At 42.2% G+C, this 15,952-nt stretch overlaps 1 protein-coding gene across 1 annotated transcript in view; it reads left to right on the forward strand.

The window, feature by feature from the left end:
* The first annotated feature begins 755 nt into the window (after positions 1–755).
* The window catches only part of RTFDC1 (replication termination factor 2 domain containing 1), a 43,643-nt gene continuing 28,446 nt past the window's right edge, over positions 756–15,952 (forward strand). The window contains exons 1-4 of the mRNA XM_010841810.1: positions 756–887; positions 5,944–6,038; positions 7,194–7,287; positions 9,300–9,439. Of these exons, the coding sequence (XP_010840112.1) occupies positions 819–887; positions 5,944–6,038; positions 7,194–7,287; positions 9,300–9,439 (398 nt within the window). The 5' untranslated portion in view covers positions 756–818. The remainder of the gene's footprint in view (positions 888–5,943; positions 6,039–7,193; positions 7,288–9,299; positions 9,440–15,952) is intronic.

The following is a 15,952-nucleotide window of genomic DNA, read 5'->3' on the forward strand; positions in this document are numbered from 1 at the left end:
CGTTTTCTGAATGTTGAGCTTTAAGCCAACTTTTTCACTCTCCTCTTTCACTTTCATCAAGAGGCTTTTTAGTTCCTCTTCACTTTCTGCCATAAGGGTGGTGTCATCTGCATATCTGAGGTTATTGATATTTCTCCCTGCAATCTTGATTCCAGCTTGTGTTTCTTCCAGTCCAGCGTTTCTCATGATGTACTCTGCATATAAGTTAATTCCCGAACAATCTCAGTTAACATCACTTCTTTGTTGTGAATGCTTCGATCATAACTGACGCCCAGTAAAAAGATACGTTCTCTTTTAGACACATAAACGTTAACTGAAATGGATCCATCCCTATTCATCGCTAATTGCACTAATAAAATTTAGTCTTTTCCTCCACGCGGTCCCAGTCTAGGGATGTTTGCCCACAGTCAGAAAGGCTGGGGTGGGATGGGGCCCCAAAACACGGCTGCTGCTCCTGAGTCGTCCCCACCCGCGCCGCCCCTGAACCCCGCCCCCGAAAGGTGGAAGAACGATTAGGTAGGCGGATGCAGCAGGAATCCCACGTCCACCGGAAAGATGAAGGGACTGGCTGCAGACAGACGTGCTGCTTGCACCAAGACCCAGCCTTCGCTTTGCAGCTGCCCCCGCTGCGGGGCCACGCCCAGCGCCTAGCGACGCTCTCCATAGCAACCAAGACTGGGCACAAGCCCCGCCCCGCCCCGCCCCGCCCTTCCGCGTGGAGACTAGCGTGTTGCGTCATTGCAGCGCGCCGGAAGTGAGTCCTACAGTCGCCAGGGACTCCGGAAGTTGCTGCTTGTTCTGGACTCTGTCGGCTTGCGATGGGTTGCGACGGAGGAACAATCCCTAAGAGGCATGAACTGGTGAAGGGGCCGAAGAAGGTTGAGAAGGTGAGTTACATGGGCCCAGTGGGGCCTGGGGGTGGTGCGGCCTGCGAACGCTCCCAGGAAACGAAGGGAGGTGGGAGGAGGAGCTAGCGGGTTTCCACATACAACCGTGCTTATTTATTCCCTTTCAGAGAACTCAAAATTAACCACAGTGTTAATAAGGGACGTTCATTGACTGCGGGCTGTTACCATTCATCCGACAGTATGCATGATATAGGGTGTCTCATGTAATTTTCAAAGCAGCCTTACGGGTATATACTTTCAGAAGCCTCACTTTTGAGACTTGAAAATTGAGGCTCAGGAGGAGAAAGTTGCAAAGCTAGTAAGTGGCAGAACCAGGATTTGAAGTTTGTCTGCTGCTAGTAACAATGATACAAATAGTTGCTGTTTATTGAGTTCTGTACACACTAACTTCGTTTTCTCAGGAGGTCAGGGCCTCCACTTAAAAAGTAACCACCGTGTACACTGCGTTCAAGTTGATTACTGTTGGTCTTAGAAGGTGGTTGGGCTTCTCAGTTGGTAAAGAATCCGCCTGCAATGCAGGAGACCGCGGTTCGATTCTTGGGTCGGGAAGATCCGCTGGAGAATAAATAGGCTGCTGCTGCTGCTGCGAAGTCGCTTCAGTCGTGTCCAACTCTCTGTGACCCCATAGACGGCAGCCCACCAGGCTCCCCCGTCCATGGGATTCTCCAGGCAAGAACACTGGAGTGGGTAAGAAATAGGCTACCCACTCCGTATTCTTGGGCTTCCCTTGTGGCTCAGCTGGTAAAGAATCCGCCTTCAATACAGGAGACCTGGGTTTAATCCCTGGGTTGAATATCTCCTGGAGAAGGGAACGGCTACTGAACATTTCCCAGTGTTCTGACCTGGAGAATTCCATGGACTATATAGTCCATGGGGTTGCAAAGAGTGGGACAGGACTGAGCGACTTTAACTTTCAGAGGGTGGTAAGCTCCTGGGGGCTGAGGCCACACCTTTTCCCCCTCCTCAACTAGCACTATAAATACCGTAGATAAATGGGTGATTGAATAATCCATAATTCTCACCAATGATTGAGCAAATTACGTATAATAATTTACCTGCTTTTGTTGTTGTTCAGTCGCTAAGTCGTAGGCTACTAACAGGGAAATTGAGTCAGTAACATGAGCAAGATCACACAACTGTTAGGTAATGAAGCCAGGATTCCCATCCAGTTATTCAGGATTTCAGAGTTAGCACCAGTGATTACTTTTTAATAATAGAAGGTGTTTAAAGTACCTAATATTATACAAGTGACTGCCACACTGGGTGGTCCATATGAGTCTCCAGTCAGTAGCCAGAGAAGTCTTTTTTTTAAGTAAATTCCATGTATCACTACTGTATTTAAACCCCTCCAGTCATTCCCATTATATTCAGAAATAAAGTCCCACAAGACCCTGTGTGATCAGACAGGATGTGATCTGTTTACCTCATCTTCTGCCCTTCTCCAGTTCTTTTTATTCTTTTTATTTATTTTTATTTATTTTATTTATTTTTATTTATTCTTTTTATTCTTTTATTCTGTTCCAGCTCATAGGCCTTGTTCCTCAACCTGGAGTATAATTTCCTCAACCTGATATGTTCTTCACTGAGACAATCATATCATTTGGTGTTTTTTTTAATACATCAGTTAATTCTTTACTGAAATGTCATCTCAGCCCACTGTAGCCAAAATACATCTCTTTTCTGATCACTCTATCCTCTTCTGCTGCTTTACTTTATCATGCTTATCACTATATTTATTTATTCTTTGTCTATTTCTTATGTGAACAGGGGCCATGTGTGTGTCACTTTTGTGACCCCTGTGATGTGTCTGCCACACAGTCAACTCCCAACAAATGTATATGGAATTTGAGAGTGAGTGAACACCCAAGGTGATGGTGTGTGCTCTTCTGATCACAGCTACGTGTGCAGAGATTAATGCTGGGTAGCTACCACTTTTGTGAGCAAGCTTTTACCCAAGTAGTATTTAGCTCGGTTTTGTTACCTTGAGCCCAGAACTGAAGAGGAGTAGCTTATTGACAGGCTTGGCTAAGAATAGATGTCAGAAGGGGAAAGAAAAGAAGAAAGGGTGATCTGAAACAACTAGAGTACCCAGGCAAGGTGGATTTTTATTATCCTTATTCACTCAACAGATACATATTAAGTGCTTACGATATACACCATTCTAGGCCCTGGAGTTATAGCAGTGAACAGAGTCCAGCCCTTGTAGAGCTTGCATTTCAGATAGGTATATAATAACATTTGTCGATCACATATAGTATGTTTGATTTGGCCCAAGACATTCCTCAGGTTTAAGACCTTGTGTGGACCAAATTTTAAATTGGAAAGAAGTAATTCCTTCCCTGTCCCCAACTCTCCCAGGTAGTTTTTTTGAAGCAGTGAAGGACTGTGGTGTGAAGCAGGTGGGAGATCTAGAAGGTAGATCCTAAACTTACCTAATGTAGCTTTTTAAATCTACAAAAAGCATAGTACGTCAGCTTCACTGGTGACAAGTCTCTCTCGGGGCTCTTCTACAGTGTGGCTGATGATAAGAGCTATTTAAGATGCCAAAATGGGGCTGTTGGATCTTGGGACCAAATAGGACAACATCTGCAGTAGTGTGGTGGGATTTTTGTTGTTTGTGTGTTTGGTTTTGTTTTAAACTATAGAGGGGAAGGACACATTTATCTGTATTAACAGATACTAACTACTATTAATAACCTCAGATATGCAGATGACACCACCCTTATGGCAGAAAGTGAAGAGGAACTAAAAAGCCTCTTGATGAAAGTGAAAGAGGAGAGTGAAAAAGTTGGCTTAAAGCTCAACATTCAGAAAACGAATATCATGGCATCCGGTCCCATCACTTCATGGGAAATAGATGAGGAAACAGTGGAAACAGTGTCAGACTTTATTTTTTGGGGCTCCAAAATCACTGCAGATGGTGACTGCAGCCATGACATTAAACGACACTTACTCCTTGGAAGGAAAGTTATGACAAACCTAGATAACATATTGAAAAGCAGAGACATTACTTTGCCAACAAAGGTTCGTCTAGTCAAGGCTATGGTTTTTCCAGTAGTCATATATGGATGTGAGAGTTGGACTGTGAAGAAGGCTGAGCACCGAAGAATTGATGCTTTTGAACTGTGGTGTTGGAGAAGACTCTTGAGAGTCCCTTGGACTCCAAGGAGATCCAACCAGTCCATTCTGAAGGAGATCAGCCCTGGGATTTCTTTGGAAGGAATGACGTTGAAGCTGAAACTCCAGTACTTTGGCCACCCCATGCAAAGAGTTGACTCATTGGAAAAGACTCTGATGCTGGGAGGATTTGGAGTCAGGAGGAGAAGGGGACGACAGAGGATGAGATGGCTGGATGGCATCACCGACTCGATGGATATGAGTTTGAGTGAACTCCGGGAGATGGTGATGGATAGGGAGGCCTGGCCTGCTGTGATTCATGGGGTCGCAGAGTCGGACACGACTGAATGACTGAACTGAACTACTATACATAAAATCAGGATGAGATGGTTGGATGGCATCATCGACTCAATGGACATGAGTTTGAGCCAACTCTGGGAGATAGTGAAGGACAGGGAAGCTTGGCGTGCTGCAGTCCGTGGGGTCACAAAGAGTTGGATGTGACTGAGCGACTGAACAACAAATACATAAAATAGATAAGCAACAAGGATTTACTGTATAGCACAAAGAATTAAATCTAATATCTTGTAACAGCCTGTAATTGAACATAATCTGCAAAAACCTCAAATAACTACACTATATACCTGAAACTAACACAATATTGTAAATAAACTATGTTAATAAAAATAATATAAAAGTTATACAAAAATAGAAATGTAATAGAGAGTAGCGATTAAAAGCATGGTCTTTAGAGCCTGCCTGCCTGACTTTATCTTCGCTCCTCTGCTTGAGTGTGTGACCTTGACACGCAATTTAACTTCTTGGTACCTCAGTTTCCTCAACTACAAAGATAAGAATCCAAACTCATAAGTTTCTATGAGGGCTAAAATATGCTGAAGCTGAAGCTCCAACACTTTGGCCACCTGATGCAAAGAACTGACTCATTGGAAAAGACCCTGATGCTGGGAAGGATTGAAGGCAGGAGGAGAAGGGGACGACAGAGGATGAGATGGTTGGATGGCATCACCGACTCGATGGACGTGAGTTTGAGCAAGCTCCGGAGTTGATGAATAGGAAAGCCTGACGTGATGCAACCCATCGGGTTGCAAAGACTCAGACACGACTGAGCAACTGAACTGAAAAGACTAAGTCACAGAAACTGTCTAGCATAGTACCTGGCATACAGTAAACCCTTAAATAGTTCCTGCAAAAATTAAATTTGAGGGAATTTAAATTCTTTATTTTTTCTTCCTTTCTTTCCCCCAAGTGTGCCATCTTGTTAAATTATTCAGGTTTGACATTTTAGAAACAGTAGAGAGTGGGACATGGGATATTAAATAGGTGGAAATATCATTTGAGGGCTTTGGAGGGTCTCAGATCTGAATCTTTACAGTGTGGATAATGACTTGATACGCCTTGTAGTGAGTACTCTGCAAAAACATTTTTGTTACATCGGTGATTTTTGTAAGGAATTATACAGTCTTTGTGCTGAACTTTTTTTTGTTTTTGTTTTTAATGCCTGTCTTCTCAATTCTTTGCCCTTAAATTCTGCTACAACTTTGGAGCTGTTCCCACTGTTAGAAATCAACCTGTACTGCTTGTTTTTTCTGTTTGAGCTTCCTGGTTTACTATTAGGATATAAATACTAATATTTATATGTAATTGACGTAAGCAATTTAGTGACTTGATGTAAACTGTTTTTTTGTACACATCATATATAGAGAGGCCTTTATTTGACATACTATTGATTACTTGTGACTTTTTAAATCCCAGCTTCGTGTTTCAGTAATTTGATTTAAAAAACAAAAATGATCACAGCGTGGTATTACTAAATAAACCTTTATATGTAGAATTCTGTGGAGTATGTGTCTTTCAAAGGAGAAAATTAACTGAAAGGATTTTTTTTTTCTCTTCTCAGGTCGACAAGGATGCTGAATTAGTGGCCCAGTGGAACTACTGTACTCTAAGTCAGGAAATATTAAGACGACCAATAGTTGCCTGTGAACTTGGCAGGTATAGTTCTTTCACTTAATGGAGACGGGTTTTTATTACATGGTGTTAAAAAGAATTTTAACATGTAAATTCAGTTTTTGATTCATCAGATGATGAATTATCTCAAGCAAATTTGTGAAGCCTGGGGTGTCATTCCCTGTCTCAGAGCATACTTCCGCACTTTTCTATTCAGTTTGGTTTGTTTAATCCATGGGTTGGAAACTCAGGGGCCGATAGGAGGGAGCTAAGTTACAAACCTAAACGCATGAAGGATCCATGTGGGATCAGTAGGGCATGGTGAGGACTGGGTGAACCAGAGAGTTCATGTTCCCTGGTGTTCCAGTGGTTAAGACTTGTTCTCACTGCTGAGCGCCCACGTTCAGTTCCTGGTTGGGGAACTGAGATCCCCCAGGCTGCATAGCAAAAAAATAATAAAATAAAAGGCAGCTGCTATTGAATTCCAGCTTGTTGTTACATTTCAAGAAGGTAGACTGATTCCAAAACATCTGATTTCTTTTTTCCCCCAGGGAAAGTTGAAAATGTGTACTTTAAAAAAAATAATAATTTTATTTATTTATTTATGACTATGTTGGATCTTTGTTGCTTAGCAGGCTTTTCTCTGATTCCAGCGACAGGGGGCTACTCTCTAGTTCCAGTGCACAGGCTTCTCATCATGGTGGCTCCTCTTGTGGCACAAGGCTCTAGGGTGCTCAGACTTCAGTGATTGCGGCACAGGGCTCAGTAGTTGCAGTTCCCAGGACCCAGAGCACAGGCTCAATAGATGTGGCACTCTGGCTTAGTTGTCCCTCGGCAGGTGGGATCTTCCTGGATTGGGGATTGAACCTGTGTCTTCTGCACTGGCAGTCAGATTCTTTACCACTGAACCACCAGGGAGGCCTGAAAATGTTTTATGTTAATTTCCCAATTTAAAAAATCTTAGTTTGGGTCACATTCAGTCCTCTGACTGCCAGTCCGCATAGCCCTTGATTTAAACTGGTTTCTTTCTTTGTATGCTTTGGAAATGGTTAAGACAGGATTAAATTTACATTTTTAGGAGTGCAAGGACATTTCTGTTATCAGATGTAAATGACTTTGGACTGTACTCAGTTTAGTCTTCTTCCCTTGGATGAAGGTTGATTGTTGCCAGAATGTCTTGACTGATCTTTATTGTTGCAGACTTTACAACAAAGATGCAGTCATTGAATTTTTATTGGACAAATCTTCCGAAAAGGCTCTTGGGAAGGCAGCCTCTCACATTAAAAGCATTAAGGTAAGACAGGTGATTCTGAAGTGCTCTGGGAGTCTCAGTGGTTAAGGTTTATTGTATAGAATTCATGTATGTTTTACACTGGACTTGGAAATTGGAATTCCAGTCCCATCGAGCCATCTAATAAAGGTGTGATTTAGGACAGGTCACGTAAAGTTCAAGCCAGAAGTCCCCACACCTGTACTTACTGGATTATAAATCTCTGGTGACTTAATGTCTGTGAAAGAGCTTCAAAAATTCTCAGTGTGCTGTATAAATGTTAAGAGGCATAATTTTTGAAGTTAAAACTCAGCTACTTGAATTTTTTTATTTAGAAGACACTTTTATACAATTAGAGATTTTTATAGATAGATCACTTTTCAGTCATTGTGGTTATCTCCTGCTGATTAGATGTTGTGATTGACACATTTCTATCACAGAAGTGGAAAAACAAGTTTTGTAGTAAAGGAACTTTGTTGAGAAGACAAAATCTGGTCAGTGGGAGAAAAATCAAAAAAGTAGTGAAGAATCTGAGAACTGTAAAGCTTGTCAGACACTTCATCTCACTGTGTGTGACATGGTGAGGCCTCATGGCTTGTCAGAGGATTGCTTAAATCAGAGCCAGAGCCCCTGACTCCCAAGCTGAGGCTTTGAGGTTTTTCCTTTTTTTCCTCCTCCTCTTTCTTTTTTAAGTTTTTAGCCTATTACTACAGTAGGTGTTTTGTTTGAGTCTGGGGTGGGTAATTAAAGGATATAGGGATTTGAAATAGTTCATTTCAGACAAATTAATAATTCTGAATTGTGGCTGATGGTCATGCTGTGGAGATATCCATGTTGATTTTTGTCGTCATTTCCTTGAGAAGAAAATTCATTTCTTAAAAACCCACAGTAGCAGAATGACCTTATCTCAAAAATGTGATGACCACTGAAATTAACCTATACAAGTCTATACTTACAATATATAATGTATGTGGTTGAACTTTTAATTTTAATGCAAAATATTTTTTCCAAGAATTCATAACTCTATAAAGACAGAAGGATTCAAATAAAACAATGTAAAAGTTATTATTACTGTAATTAATAGTCCACAAATACTCTGAGCAAAGAACCTAATTAGCACACACCAGCTCTCAAGCAAGAAGTTTACTGTGTAGTGGCTTTCCTTCGGACATGCTCAGCTGCTCCCTGGAGTGTTGAAATCAAATTGGTGCAGTTAATTATGAAGAAATGCTTCAGATGCTAAAGTGAGGCTGTTAAGTCACTCCTTGTAAAATTGAATTTTGAAAACCCAAATAACTGGGTCTTGGAGTATGACAATAATCCCCAGCTGATAGCCTGCCTTGGACTCATTAGATCGTGGCCTCACAGATTTACTGTCTCTTCAGCTGTTAAATTAACATGGCAGGTCAATAATATGAACAGCCTGACTGAGGCTTCATTAGCCAGGAAAGAAGGTGTTCCTTTCCAGAGAATACTAATACGAACCTTTCTTCTCTTAGTGGGATAAATTTTCATGTCCAAAGTTCCTTTGCCTTACTTAGCAAAACGCTTGTAAAATAGAAATTAATAATCTGCTAGACAGTACATTTAAAAAATGTTTTCTATCACAACTTATGGCTTAATTTTATTTCTGTGTTAATTGACGCAAAAGGAAAGTAGAAAAAGAGGTTTGGATGGGAAGAGACTATTCTATGCTATGCTAAGTCACTTCAGTCGTGTCCAACTCTGTGGGACCCCATAGACAGCAGCCCACCAGGCTCCCCTGTCCCTGGGATTCTCCAGGCAAGAACACTGGAGTGGGTTGCCATTTCCTTCTCCAGTGCAGGAAAGTGAAAAGTGAAAGTGTAGTCGCTCAGTCATGTCCGACTCTTAGCGACCCCATGGACTGCAGCCTAACAAGCTCCTCCTTCCATGGAATTTTCTAAGCAAGAGTACTGGAGTGGGGTGCCATTGCCTTCTCCGGGGAAGAGACTAGAACAATAATTAAGGCTAAGGATGATCCATTTGTCAAAGGAATTGTTGATGTTTTTTCACAGAATGTGACAGAACTGAGGCTCTCTGACAACCCCGCCTGGGAAGGCGATAAAGGAAACACTAAAGGTGACAAGCATGATGACCTCCAGCGGGCACGTTTCATCTGCCCTGTCGTGGGCTTGGAAATGAACGGCCGACACAGGTAGGTAGTCAGTGTAGACAGGTGATGTGGACTCTGGGTGAGTAATCCCAGGGCTGTTATGAACTATGCTGTAACTTCATAATCACACTGGTTTCTCTAAGGTGTCTTTTGGTTAGGGAAGTGCTGCACCTAATCTGGAGTGTTCTGGCACATCTGTACATGGCCATCTAAGAGACATATGTACATTGTATGTGGAAAACTACACCAGAGGAACCGATCACCCAGCTCTGAAATGAAATAACCTAAGGCTTCATGGGTTTGTGGAGAAGGAAAACTTAAGTCCCAAGGATCTTCTACTTTTAAAGTTTATATTCTTCAGATAGTCTGAATGGAAATCGTTTAGACTTCTCTTAAAGTTTACGTTTAGTGGTGACCCTGGGAGTACGTCAAGGCTGTATATTGTCACCCTGCTTATTTAACTTATATGCAGAGTACATCATAAGAAACGCTGGGCTGGAGGAAGCACAAGCTGGAATCAAGATTGCCAGGAGAAAATATCAGTAACCTCAGGTATGCAGATGACACCACCCTTATGGCAGAAAGTGAAGAAGAACTAAAGAGTCTCTTGATGAAAGTGAAGGAGGAGAGTGAAAAAGTTGGCTTAAAGGTCAACATTCAGAAAGCTAAGATCATGGCATCTGATCCCATCACTTCATGGGAAATAGATGGGGAAACAGTGGAAACAGTGGCTGACTTTATTTTGGGGGGCTCCAAAATCACTGCAGATGATGGTTGCAGCCATGAAATTAAATGACACTTACTCCTTGGAAGGAAAGTTTTGACGAACTTAGATAGCATGTTGAAAAGCAGAGATATTACTTTGCCAACAAAGGTCCATCTAGTCAAGGCTATGGTTTTTCCAGTGGTCATGTATGGATGGGAGAGTTGAACTGTGAAGAAAGCTGAGCGCCGAAGAATTGATGCTTTTGAATTATGGTGTTGGAGAAGACTCTGAGAGTCCCTTGGACTGCAAGGAGATCCAACCAGTCCATTCTAAAGGAGATCAGTCCTGGGTGTTCATTAGAAGGACTCATGTTGAAGCTGAAACTCCAATACTTTGGCCACCTGATGCGAAGAGCTGACTCACTTGAAAAGACCCTGATGCTGGGAAAGATTGAGAGCAGGAGGAGAAGGGGATGATAGAGGATGAGACAGTTGGATGGCATCACGGACTCTATGGACATGGGTTTGGGTGGACTCCGGGAGTTGGTGATGGACAGGGAGGCCTGGCATGCTGCAGTTTATGGAGTTGCAAAGAGTCGGACATCACTGAGCGACTGAACTGAACCGTGAGGTGATGGGTATATTAACAAGCTTGACTGCGAGGATTATCTTAACAGTTTATACATATAGCAGATCATCAAGTTGTACACAAATATATACAATTCCTGTTTGTCAATTATACCTAAATAAAGCTGAAAAAAAGAAAAGTAAATAAAATGAAAGGCTAAAGTTCACGAGAGAGATTCTGAGGAATGAGACTTGCCACTAACCTTGTTCTGTGCGTGTGTTGTGTACATACACAGTATTTTGAGGTGAATTTCATAATGTGAAATTTATCATTTAAGGTGTATGTTTCAGCGGCATTTAGTATTGATCCAGTCAGAGTGCTGTGCAGCTGTCACTTCCATCTAGTTCAAAAACCCCCTACCCATTAGCAGTCCCTCCCCAGCCCCATAGAATGACACACTATGTGACCTTTTATATCTGACTTCCCACTTCTTTTTAAGGAAACCATGGTTCACCCCAAAAGAGGAACTTAGCAGAAACAGTCTCAGCTCTGGGGTCTTGAGCAGGGGTTACCTGCAGTACATTGCTCCGATTGTGGTTTCCCCTAGATTTTCTTTTCACTTGTTAGTTAATCTCTTCTCCTTTTTCTCTTCTCAGTTCATTGAGCTTTGCCTGTTTTGGCTTTGCCCTGGTGCTATTTGTAGGACCTCCACACTAGAAAATTGATTTTGGAGTTCGTTTGTATATTTAATATACAAAACGAAGCATGTCAAAGGCTAACAAGAGTTTTGCCAGGAGAACGCACTGGTTGTAGCAAAGACCCTCTTCCAACAACACAAGAGAAGACTCTAGACATGGGCATCACCAGATGGTCAATTCCGAAATCAGATTGATTATATTCTTTGCAGCCAAAGATAGAGAAGCTCTATACCGTCAGTAAAAACAAGACCAAGAGCTGACTGTAGCTCAGATCATCAACTCCTTACTGCCAAATTCAGACTTAAATTGAAGAAAGTAGTGAAAACCACTAGACCATTCAGGTATGACTGAATCAGGTATGACTGAATCAAATCCCTTACAATTTTACGGTGGAAGTGAGAAATAGATTCAAGGGATTAGATCTGATAGACAGAGTGCCTGAAGACCTATGGACGGATGTTTGTGACGTTCTACAGGAGGCAGTGATCGAGATCATCCCCAAGAAAAAGAAATGCAAAAAGGCAAAATGGTTGTCTAAGGAGGCCTTAAAATAGCTGTGAAAAGAAGAGAAGTGAAAGGCAAAGGAGAAAAGGAAAGATATACCCATTTGAATGCAGAGTTCTGAAGACAAGCAAGGAGAAACAAGAAAGCCTTCCTCAGTGATCAATGCAAAGAAACAGAGGAAAACAATAGAATGGGAAAGACTAGAGGTCTCTTCAAGAAAATTAGAGATACCAAGGGAACATTTCATGCAAAGATGGGCACAATAAAGGACAGAAATGGTATGGACCTGACAGAAGCAGAAGATATTAAGAAGAGATGGCAAGAATACATAGAAGAACTACACAAGAAAGATCTTCATGACCCAGATAATAATGATGCTGTGATCACTCACCTAGAGCCAGACATCCTGGAATGCAAAGTCAGGTGGGCCTTGGGAAGCATCACTACGAACAAAGCTAGTGGAGCTGATGGAATTCCAGTTGAGCTATTTCAAATCCTGAAAGATGATGCTGTGAAAGTGCTGCACTCAATATGCCAGCAAAGTTGGAAAACTCAGCAGTGGCCACAAGACTGGAAAAGGTCAGTTTTCATTCCAATCTCAAAGAAAGGCAATGGCAAAGAATGTTCAAACTACTGCACAGTTTCACTCATCTCACACACTAGCAAAGTAATACTCAAAATTCTCCAAGCCACGGTTCAACAGTACGTGAACCATGAACTTCCAGATGTTCAAGCTGGTTTTAGAAAAGGCAGAGGAACCAGAGATCAAATTGCCAACATCCATTGGATCATCGAAAAAGCAAGAGATTTCCAGAAAAACATCTATTTCTGTTTTATTGACTACGCCAAAGCCTTTGACTGTGTGGATCACAACAAACTGTGGAAAATTAGTAAATAGATGGAAATACCAAACCACCTAACCTGCCTCTTGAGAAATCTATATGTAGGTCAGGAAGCAACAGTTAGAACTGGACATGGAACAACAGACTGGTTCCAAATAGGAAAAGGAGTACGTCAAGGCTGCATATTGTTACTCTACTTGTTTAACTTCTATGCAGAGTACATCATGAGAAACGTTGGGCTGGAGGAAGCACAAGCTGGAATCAAGATTGCCAGGAGAAATATCAGTAATCTCAGATATGCAGATGACACCACCCTTATGGCAGAAAGTGAAGAACTAAAGAGCCTCTTGATGAAAGTGAAAGAGGAGAGTGAAAAAGTTGGCTTAAAACTCAACATTTAGGAAACTAAGATCATGGCATCTGGTCCCATCACTTCATGGGAAATAGATGGGGAAACAGTGGAAACAGTGACAGACTTTCTTTTCTTGGGCTCCAAAATCACTGCAGATGGTGATTGCAGCCATGAACTTAAAAGATACTTGCTCTTTGGAAGAAAAGTTATGACCAACCTAGATAGCATATTAAAAAGCAGAGACATTACTTTGCCAACAAAAATCCATCTAGTCAAAGCTGTGGTTTTTCCAGTAGTTATGTATGGATGTGAGAGTTGGACTATAAAGAATGCCAAGCACTGAAGAATTGATGCTTTTGAACTATGGTGTTGGAGAAGACTCTTGAGAGTCCGTTGGACTGCAAGGAGATCCAACGAGTCCATTCTAAAGGAGATGAGTCCTGAATATTCATTGGAAGGACTGCTGCTGAAATTCCAATACTTTGGCCACCTGATGCAAAAAACTGATGCATTGGAAAAGACCCTGATGCTGAGAAAGATTGAAGGTGGGAGGAGAAGGGGATGATAGAGGATGAGATGGGTGGATGGCATCACTGACTCGATGGACATGAGTTTGAGTAAGCTCTGGGAGTTGATGATGGACAGGGAAGCCTGACGTGCTGCAGTCTATGGGGTCACAGAGAGTCAGACACAACTGAGTGACTGAACTGAACACTTGTTTCCATAGGGAATGTTTCTGTAGGAGAAATTCAGAAGAGTGATGCTTTACCCAGTGCTGCCAGTCGTCCTCCTGAAATCCTGTAGTGTGTCGCACCCACCCACCCACAAATGTGCCTGTTTCCCCAGACAGTTTCCAGCTGGTCACCTTCAGACTCTTTCATTACTGCCTGATCGGTAAAACAGTATGTGTCTTTGTTTGAAATGCGTTTGTGTAATTAATAGATGGGGGTTCAGTTCAGTTCAGTTCAGTCGCTCAGTCATGTCCAACTCTCTGCGACCCCATGAATTGCAGCACACCAGGTCTCCCTGTCCATCACCAACTCCTGGAGTTCACTCAACTGAACTCGGTGTCCATCGAGTCAATGATGCCATCCAGCCATCTCATCCTCTGTCGTCACCTTCTCCTCCTGCCCCCAATCCCTCCCAGCATCAGAGTCTTTTCCAGTGAGTCAGCTCTTCATATCAGGTGGCCTAAGTATTGGTGTTTCAGCCTTAGCATCAGTCCTTCCAATGAACACCCAGGACTGATCTCCTTCAGAATGGACTGGTTGGAGAGTCCAAGGGACTCTCAAGAGTCTTCTCTAACACCACAATTCAAAAGCATCAATTCTTTGGCGCTCAGCTTTCTTCACAGTCCAACTCTCACATCCATACATGACCACTGGAAAAACCATAGCCTTGACTAGACGGATCTTTGTTGGCAAAGTAATGTCTCTGCTTTTCAATATGCTATCTAGGTTGGTCATAACTTTCCTTCCAAGGAGTAAGCGTCGTTTAATGTCATGGCTGCAACCACCATCTGCAGTGATTTTGGAGCCCCCAAAAATAAAGTCTGACACTGTTTCCACTGTTTCCCCATCTATTTCCCATGAAGTGATGGGATCAGATGCCATGATCGTAGTTTTCTGAATGTTGAGCTTTAAGCCAACTTTTTCACTCTCCTCCTTCACTTTCATCAAGAGGCTCTTTAGTTCTTCACTTTCTGCCGTAAGGGTGGTGTCAACTGCATATCTGAGGTTATTGATATTTCTCCCGGCAATCTTGATTCCAGCTTATGCTTCTTCCAGCCCAGCGTTTCTCATGATGTACTCTGCATGTAAGTTAAATAAGCAGGGTGACAATATACAGCCTTGACGTACTCCTTTTCCTATTTGGAACCAGTCTGTTGGTCCATGTCTAGTTCTAACTGTTGCTTCCTGACCTGCATATAGGATTCTCAATAGGCAGGTCAGGTGGTCTGGTATTCCCATCTCTTCCAGAATTTTCCACAGTTTATTGTGATCTGCATAGTCAAAGGCTTTGGCATAGTCAATAAAGCAGAAATAGATGTTTTTCTGAAACTCGCTTGCTTTTTCCATGATCCAGTGGATGTTGGCAATTTGATCTCTGGTTCCTCTGCCTTTTCTAAAACCAGGTTGAACGTCTGGAAGTTCACAGTTCACGTATTGCTGAAGTCTGGCTTGGAAAATTTTGAGCATTACTTAACTAGCGTGTGAGATGAGTGCAATTGTGCGGTAGTTTGAGCATTCTTTGGCACTGCCTTTCTTTGGGATTGGAATGAAAACTGACCTTTTCCAGTCTTGTGGCCACTGCTGAGTTTTCCAACTTTGCTGGCATATTGAGTGCAGCACTTTCACAGCATCATCTTTCAGGATTTGAAATAGCTCAACTGGAATTCCCTCACCTCCACTAGCTTTGTTCGTAGTGATGCTTTCTAAGGCCTACCTGATTTTGCATTCCAGGATGTCTGGCTCTAGGTGAGTGATCACAGCATCGTGATTATCGTGGTCGTGAAGATCTTTTTTGTACAGTTCTTCTGTATATTCTTGCCACCTCTTCTTAATATCTTCTGCTCCTGTTAGGTCCATACCATTTCTGTCCTTTATTGTGCCCATCTTTGCATGAAATGTTCCCTTGGTATCTCTAATTTTCTTGAAGAGATCTCTAGTCTTTCCCATTCTTTTGTTTTCCTCTGTTTCTTTGCATTGATCACTGAGGAAGGCTTTCTTATCTCTCCTTGCTATTCTTTGGAACTCTGCATTCAGATGTTTATATCTTTCTTTTTCTCCTTTGCTTTTCGCTTCTCTTCACAGATGGGGGTTAAGCATCTTTTATGTGTTCTGACCGTTTATGTTTCTCTTGTCAACCACATGTTAAGGCCCTTTG

Source organism: Bison bison, unplaced genomic scaffold (genome assembly GCF_000754665.1).
Source record: "Bison bison bison isolate TAMUID 2011002044 unplaced genomic scaffold, Bison_UMD1.0 scf7180017864167, whole genome shotgun sequence".
Lineage (NCBI taxonomy): Eukaryota > Metazoa > Chordata > Mammalia > Artiodactyla > Bovidae > Bison > Bison bison.